At 42.7% G+C, this 9,212-nt stretch overlaps 1 protein-coding gene across 1 annotated transcript; it reads left to right on the forward strand.

The window, feature by feature from the left end:
• The first annotated feature begins 729 nt into the window (after positions 1–729).
• si:ch211-157b11.8 (fibroleukin) lies at positions 730–5,834 on the forward strand. Its single transcript, XM_058632449.1, has 6 exons — positions 730–1,361; positions 2,566–2,761; positions 3,076–3,153; positions 3,233–3,345; positions 3,476–3,738; positions 4,859–5,834. Exons 1-6 carry the CDS (start codon positions 1,092–1,094, stop codon positions 5,199–5,201), a joined length of 1,263 nt encoding a protein of 420 aa, XP_058488432.1. The 5' UTR covers positions 730–1,091; the 3' UTR covers positions 5,202–5,834.
• The last annotated feature ends 3,378 nt before the right edge of the window (positions 5,835–9,212 follow it).

The following is a 9,212-nucleotide window of genomic DNA, read 5'->3' on the forward strand; positions in this document are numbered from 1 at the left end:
GATTATTATAGTAGTATCTGTGGATTGAGTATTTTTAACAACTTGAAATTAAAAGTTATACTCTATTGAGAGCATGTGACATTTATAAAGTAGAAATTAGGATCAATTTCTAATTTAAAATCTTCATCTTTACTGCACAGGCTCAGTTTGTCACAGTATTCCCTGTGCCTGAACCTAACAGATACCTCATCTTGATTTAGTTGTGCTCCGTGCTCACATTTGTGTGTACATGAATGTTTGCCCTCCTTGTTACTGGGAGTGTGCCTCTGCTGGGCCCTGATGACCAGGATGACTCTGGTGTTTATGGAGGAATTCCGGCTTTCTCTCACCCATTGAATGTCAAGTCTTTATGGCTTCTGTGGAACTCAGTTTGTCAACACAAACACTGCAACACAAAAGGATGTGGAAGTGGTGCATGCTGTAGAAGGAAGGAGCTGCATATTTGAAGCAGCATCTCTGCAAACACTGTCACATTTGCACCTCGATAAGTTATGAGGTTTCAGAATGAAAAGAGACAACATTATCACACTGCAATAAAGGGTGCCAGGCAAGGCTGACATCCTCATATGTATTCAATACACAGAGGGATTTCTGTCCATATTCTGTGTGTGCGTGCGTGTGTGTGTGTCATTCTATGTGTGGCTGTGTGGGAGAGAAAGAAGGAGGTGAGTTAAGGAGATGGACAGATTTTGTGTGTGTGTGTGTGTGTGGGTATCAGGGGGTGGGTGCATTGGTCCATGTCAAACAGCAAAGAGTGCCGCAGTTATCTAGGAATCTGAGCCAAAGCAACCTCACTAACAGAGGGGAGCAGGAGACAGAGGAGGACAAGCAGTGAGGGGCAAAAAAATAGGAGGGAAGAAGAGGATGAAAGAAGCACAGAGAGAAGAAAACAACGACAACAATAGAAAGATCTAGACATTAAGGAAGGGCTGCAAAAACTTTACACTTATTGAGATTTAAAGAAAAGTGGAGGGAGGGTTTTCAGAGTATCATCGGTGACAGAAGGACAAACATTTTGCAGCTTGGAGGAAGAGGCTGGACCACTGCTCAAGAGATTAAAACAAAGTTCAGGAAATCTGCTGTATTTTCCCATGATTCCTTTTGGGTCTCTTGGTTTGCTGTCACTGTATGTGGGTGCCCTGCTGTCTTTAGATGCATCCCCATCCTGCACACAGCCTCCCTGCAGGGACAGTCTGGTGGCCGCACCCAACCCACCTGGGTCAGCAGCAGGAGTAGGTACTGGGGCCTGTGAGGGTCAGACTGGGACAACAGGCTGTAAGATGGGGGTTTCCCTTCCAGCCATCGCAGGTGCTCCTCGGAGGGTGGAGCACAGGCATGATTTACCCCAGGTTCAACCTAAGGTAAGTGACATAAGCTACAGTGGAGCAGCAGTGACTTGCTGGTGAGATATAGTAACACATCTTGAAACATGCCACTGAAAGATAATGTAGCTTTTAATCAGAAATTTCTCAGCAAGTGCTACAGATACAGTGAAGGACAAAATGAAGAGAGGAGGAGAACTGACGCCCTGACTGTTCATTCACATGTTCATTTAACAGCGCCTGAGCAGGCACAGGCCAGCAGGTCCCTTCTAGTGGGACAGACGTCCACTAAACTTGGCACCATCTGACAGCCACAGAGCAATGACAGTCAGCAATCACAGACGGGATAAAATTAGGTCTGCTTTAAAAATGTCCTCATCATATGTTTGTGCTGAGCTCATGCAGCAACAGGTGTGCGCGGGACATGATCACAATGGCTGATGTAAGTGTAAGCGATGGATTAAGAGTGACACCGAACATGTCGCTGAGCTGTAAGCCTTTGAGATGTCATCATCGGCACCAAAGGATGCACATGCACAGTTTAACCTCCACTCAGTTACCGTTGAGTCAATACACTCCCCTATATCAGAGTATCAAGTATCTATTGTTGAAACAAATATTGAATTCAGATCTGTATCCAGATCACCAAAATATAAAAATGTCTTACTTGGGTCACACACATAAACTTTATACAAAAATAATCGTTGTCTTCTGATTTGAAAAGGATGGAAGGAGCCAAACATCCATTTGAATGGAAGTCCCACTTTAGTAAACATTTTACTGGTCTCATTTGCAAGTTTTCATTTTTCTTCAGTGGAACATGGTGTCTATTCAGTTATGTTCCCATTTAGAGGAAAATAGATGGAACATATGAGTGCACACAGCTAGCATCCTCCAGTATGTGCGTGGTTGCAGGTGACGTCTGTGAATGTCTGGTTTAAAAAACAGGTCTTATTGCAAATCTTCAGACTTGGAAATTTAAGTTATTTTGCAAACAGAAGACTAAAGTCTATGGCCATAACCTTCATCCCCAGAAACTTCATCCTGACCTGTCCTTTACTTTTTGAGATATACTACAGACAGACAGACAGACAGACAGACAGACAGACACAGCTAAAAACACAACCCCCATGGTGGAGGTAATAAATGATCATGAACTGATTTTCATCACAGTGTTTAATCATGACTGACAACTTACCTCTAATATTTAATAAAACAAGTCCTATGGGCAATGTCTCTGCAGATGGGAGGTGTCAAAGAGCGTCTTGTTCAGCTGCAGCGCTGCATGCACTCTGTCCAGGAAACAGGGGGGGCCTGGAGTCCCGGGAGCCAGGAGAGCGACTCTCTAGGGGCCATTCTGTCACTAATGGCAGCTGTGCTGACAGAGTGTGACCTCCACTGTCACAGCCAGGCCCTCGGGGCGATGGCAAAACGCCTAGGTGAGTAGCACTTATTTATATCACCAGCCACCTCTGCAACACACACACAAATGCCATTGTACTCACTCCCCCTCACACAGTAAACAGAACCTCAATGAGGCCGGCTAAGTGTTGGTCATAGGTGAGTGCATAGGAATTCAACTGCACAGAGAAGGATGAGAACAACTCATGTTCACAATGTGGGAAGCCTGAAAGAGTTATCAAACAAAGTGGAAGGCCTCCGCACAGTAAATCAAGACCAAGCCTCTATTTTCGGAGCCTGACGACAGTGTGATGTTTTTCACTGACAACTTAATCTTTCACTGCACTCACAGAAAGCGCAGCGGTGGGAAGAGCGGGGGAGAAAGACCTGCTGCTCTTCCTGAAGAGCATCACACATTACCCTCCAACAGGTAAGGGCTTGAAGGCTGATAATACGATACATAATGTTTGATGATTAAAACACTAAATAAAGACGTGTGTGGTTCTCAGTCGCGCCCTCAGACAGGTTACATCCTCAGGATTGTGCAGAGATTTACAAGCTTGGCATCAAAGAGAGTGGAATCTACACCATCCAGCCTGATCTGCACAGGCCAGCACTGGAGGTATTTCAGATTCATCACACTCATAAACACACAGATAGACCCCCACCCTGATCTGCTTCTTTCAAAGTGTGCTATCTGTGGATCAGTAAAATCTAAGCTTTATAATATCAAAGTCTTTGTTATGGCTCAGGCTAAATGTGACATGGAGACGGCGGGCGGTGGTTGGACTGTGATCCAGACTCGGCAGGATGGTTCGCTGAATTTCAACAGAACATGGCAGGAATACCAGGAGGGCTTTGGAAGTCCACAGGGAGAGCGCTGGCTGGGGAACGCGGCGATGCATGCCCTCACCACCACCGGCCAACACCAACTCCGAATAGAGCTGGAGGACTGGCACCATCAGAGACGCCATGCGACCTACAACAATTTCAAAGTAGCCTCAGAGGCACAGAGGTGAAACACCAACACACACTTTCTGCACCAGCTAGATGAGTAGAATGAACTGTCCAAAATCTCATGAAACTGTACCTTCATATCTTTTGTATTTCAAACTTCTTTTGGACTGTGTTGCTGTAATGTGATCAGATTTATCTGGACTTTATCATTAAATAAACATAATTACTGTAAGCACGCCATTTCCTTGACATATAATAGCCAAGCTTTAAAGCCTTAAAGGTATAGGCATCATTTTTTCAGCACAATTTATCATCTGCATAAGGCCTGGGTAATTCTTTCAACATATCTGCAGAGTTCAATTATCCTCTGCAGATGTCAGTCTGAGTCTGTGTGGAGTGGACCATACACACTGACTCCACAAAAAGAGTGTTTCCTCACTTGATGGGAGGGTTGTACAGACTGTGAATCCTTCGAGGCAAATTGTGTTTGTGATGTTGGGCTATATAAATAAAACTGACTTGACTTGACTAGTCAAAGGAGGCAACAAAGTTGATGAAACTTGCTTGAGGTTATAAGAGGAAGAACACTTTACAGGAAACTTAAAAACCCATTCCAGTTCAAAATATACAGCTCAGAAGTGCACCAGACTGCCTAAAGTAACCACCAAATGGTCCAGCAGAGGGCACTCTCCGGTTGGAACAAGGGCCTTTTTGCATGGAGTTTGCATGTTCTCCCCGTGTGTGCGTGGGTTCTCTCCGGGTTCTCTGGCTTCCTCCCACAGTCCAAAAACATGCAATGTGGGGATAGGTAAATTGAACACTCTAAATTGACCATAGGAGTGAGTGTGAGAGTGAATGGTTGTTTGTCTCTATCTGTGTGTGGCCCTGCGATGGACTGGCGATCTGTCCAGGGTGTACCCCGCCTATCGCCCGATGTAGCTGAGATTGGCACAGCACCCCCCCGCGACCCTCTGGCAGAGGATAAAGCGGTAGATGATGACTGACTGACTGATCCTGCCTACTGCAGCTTTAACCACTCAATAAAATGTAGACTGGCACTTTCTGACACCATGACAAATAAAGATTACTTTGGTTATGGTTCTAATTATCAGATGTGTGTAAGACATGAGCGTGTGTGTGTGTTCCACACTTCACATCACTGTGTTGTTTTCTTCCAGGTATCGCCTGACAGCACGGGAGTACTCCGGAGATGCAGGCAACGCCTTGAGCTACAACAAGCGTTATAACCATGATGGCAGATCCTTCACCACCGCTGACCGAGATCATGACCGTTATGCAGCTGGGAACTGTGGTCACTACTACGGTACAGGCTGGTGGTTTGATGCCTGCTTGGCAGCTAACCTGAATGGACACTACTACCGTGGCCGCTACAGTGGAGTGACCAATGGTATCTACTGGGGGACATGGTACATCCTGACAGATGGACGCACCGGCGAACGCTACTCCTTCAAGAGGGTGGAGATGAAAACAAGACCTAAGAACTTTGTGGGGAGGCCCTGAAGCTAATGATGAGCATTATGTAACAGATGTTACAGATGTTTGAGTTACTGTATGGACGTCACTCTGTTTAGAGCAGCTTTCATTGTCACTTACCAATCACATGCAAATGGCAGCTAATAGGTTTATGGAAGAAATAAACTGAGAGTAATGTTTAAATATTCACTAGCACACTGTTCACTAGGCCAGTACTGTCTTGCAAATTAAATAAATGAACTAAAACAACGAAACAAAGAAAAATATAGTACAATTAGATAATAATAAATTGCAAATACTGGTTGTAGCTTTAACTATTACACATTTCATTTCCATCACTGTTGCACATTAAAAAAAGAATCTGACCACTGGACGCATGCAGTGAGGCTGTGAGACATGTGTCTACATATTATTATGGTTTACATTCAGTATATTTATGACCTTCTTTGTAATGCCAAACATGCACATACTGTACAGCACAATAAAGATTAAACATAAGCCAGACTACTCATAAAATGCACAATTTAACCTTATGAGATTGTTTATGCAACTAACTGCTAGGTCAAACTGTCTGCAATAGTATTCACATGCATTTTAGGTCAGACCTTGTCATGAACTTAAAACAGGTTCTGAATCTCAATGGAAGTGTTTCTTGCTTAAATAAAGGTAAAATAAATGAGTAAAAAGGTGATTGTTTCCCTTTGTTACCCAGCTCCTCAAATTCAATTGACATCACTGTGTCATTTAGGCAACAACATTCTCTCCACCAGCACGTCCTTGTGTTCGGCCTCCTGTGCCGTCAACACAGAGCCAAACCCAAAGCTCACATTTTGTCAGTAAACAGAGAGAAGCTCTGGTTTAAAGAGGCATTTTTTCTCACTTCTCCATGCTCATATTTTCCCAGGAGCAAGCTCTGACACTCTGATGCTGACCCATGGTAGGTTTCTTCGCTCATCATACTCCAAAACCACCGTCCACCCACTTCTATCAAGTCAAACACACACGGACCGAAACACACACTCACCTGCTTTTTTATGTTGGTAACAGTAGGGCCGTGTGTGTGTGTGTTCGTTTGTTTTTGACCTCTTTAGGTCCTCTTCTTTTTAAACAGAGGTCAGAGCAGAGGTCCCAAACTTGCCACTGAATTTCATGTTATAATGAAAACATGGCCGACATCCTACTAAACACTAAATATGTTTGGTGTGTCATATATGTCATATATTTAACTTTGTTTGGTGTTTTAATTACAGGTGTCCATATGTTAATATTTACTTAATTTGTTGATTTTGTGTTATTTATGTCTGTTTTTGTAATTCATAGATTAATTTAGCTTCATAAATATGTTTATCATAAGTATATAATTCCGTTACATACTTCATGAATATGCAGTGGTATTGCAGTATCATGATGGAATATTGTGTTATATATATGTTAAGATTTGTTCTTCTCTAGACTGGGCCCTCTTGACCAGGCCAGACGCACGTTGGCCCCCACGTCATTTGAGTTTGAGACCCCTGGGTTAGAGTATGACTGACAACACAGAGGTGCCCACAAAATTCAGAAATAAACGATGCTGCTCTTAAAAAACATCCAGTCATTTCGCAGTTTGATGCAGTCAGATCTGATAGAGTTACTTAGAGGACCTGTTGTCAGATAAAGGACACCGCATACAAATGATATTACACAGTTTCTGTTCATGAAGACCAAACAGGCAGAATAATAACCTCAACACCAGAACTTACACACTGTAGCTTTAAGGCTGAGGTAAGGTATTACCTGGTTAAGTTAAGTTAAGTTAGGGATAACTCTTTGATAGACTGTCCAAATTAAGGAAAACCAATACAGTGCCCTAAGATGAATAGCTACACAAACCTGTGTGTGTGTGTGTGTGTGTGTGCATCTATTTTAGCAGTGTTCAAACTGAGCTGTAATTCTCTCCAACAAACAGTGTGTCTAATATTAACCAGGCTCAGTGGGTTTGGATCTGGATACACAGACACACAGGGAGCAGACTCACAACCAGACATAGTATTTCACAGACACTGTAGATTTACACATTGGGACACTTGGACATGTCTGTATTCATACATGCACATGCACAAACACACACACAAACACACACACAAAATGACCAATGAGTAAGATTCTAAGAACCACTCAGCCATACAACTTTTATACCGCATCAGTTTTCTCATTTGATTTAGAATGTATGTGTTTCGATACTGGGTAAAACAACACAAGGTTAAAGGGTGAAAGTCACGTTCTGCCCCCTGGTGGCTCCTCCTCATCTTAAAAAGACCAAGAAATTGCTCTGTCTGCAGAATATAACGGGTAGGAAAAAAATTGCAAAGATAAAAAATATTAAAAAAAAAAAAAGACAAGTAAAATATATTGAGACTTTGGCGAGAGTTCTGTTGTTCTAAATAAATAAATCCACTATGATAAATACTTTGTGCTGGAGAATGAATTGCTCAAATTCTGTCAATTCATTTCACAGGCATAAAAAAGAAAATCACAGTTTCAATTTATTCTCACTCTCCTCTCTTTCATCCACACGCTGATTGCAACATTATCTCCCAACTGGTCTGCACACTCACTTTAAATATCAATCTGTCCTCCTGTCCTCGTCGTCTCTCCTCCTCTTCTCTGCTTCCATCAGTCTTGTTGACAGGGAGGAACAGAGGCTCAGGGTTGTGTCACCACAGTATCCTGGCTCAGTGTCTGGAGTGGGGTGATAGTGGTGGGTGCAGCAGGGTGTGAGGACTACCCGCAGGCACTGCTGCCCCAGGGCCGGAAGCCCAGCCTGGGCAGCGGTTAGCCTGCACATCCCTGTGAGATGCACTGTGCTCCTCTGAGGGGAGTTCCCTCTGTGACCCTCGTGTCATTTACTTCTGCATGACACAAGGGAGAGTGAAAACACAAACCTGTCTTATAACTGAACATGTGACCATGTGTCAGTCGCAGTTCAGCAACCGCTGTGACCCCAGAGACAGATGTGGAAGATGTCTCATCTGAAGATGTCTTTTAACACAGGCTGGTCTGAATGTGTTTGGTCATCACAGAAACATTAAAGCCGTAGTGCATGACTTTTAATTATAAACAAATGTGTGTTCTATTCAAACCGTTGTCAAATGAGTTCACTCAATACTGACGCAATGACTCCCTCACTGATGCCACTGATGGAGGAAAGGCAGGAGCAGAACTGCACTAGTAAAGCAGGACAGTTGCAAATTACAGTGGCTTATGGACCAAGAATCATCCATAAAACTCGAGCCACACTAGAAGTTACCCACTGGAGTTTAAATAATATAATAGATTTTATTTATATTTTAAAACAAATTATGAAAGGATATTAAAATTGTCTGCAATATCATAAAGTTATTCAAGCATCTTCCAAAAAACCGTCTATCAGCTTTACTGATCACAAAATCCAGAGGTGTCAAACTAGTGGCCCACCACTTACAATCATGTTTAAATAAAAACAAAACATGGCCCATGACCTCCTCTCCTTGTAAACACATCTGCCTGAAGGGGATAGAATATAGATATAATATAGGTATTATTAAATGTATTGTTTGTCCAATTTTTAGATTTATCACTGTTTTTCACGTTGATAGACTCATTTTGCATCATCAATGTGTTATTGTTGTGCCGTATACATCGTTACATATCAAACAAGCACTTTTATTTAGAAATTCTGTGAATTATCATCATGAATAAAGATATTCATATTGCTCACAGTTGTTTTTTCCCAGTTTTTTTCCTACTAGACCGACCCGTTCTTGACCAGACGAGACATTCATTGGCCCCCAGGTCATTTGAGTTTGACATCTCTGATGTAATCAGTCACTCTGGACAAATCGTGTGTAAAGACTTTTACAAAACACTTTGAGGAAAATCATCAGGGCAGGATTTTGCTCACAGTCACTGGACCACTTCAATTGAATGACACTGTAGACATGAGCCAGTTTATCTGATGAACAGCAGGTGGCAGTGTTGTGTAGCAAAAGGGGAACCACGGAAAATGATTCCCCTCTT

The sequence above is a fragment of the Solea solea genome, chromosome 6 (genome assembly GCF_958295425.1).
Source record: "Solea solea chromosome 6, fSolSol10.1, whole genome shotgun sequence".
In the NCBI taxonomy this organism is placed as follows: Eukaryota; Metazoa; Chordata; class Actinopteri; order Pleuronectiformes; family Soleidae; genus Solea; species Solea solea.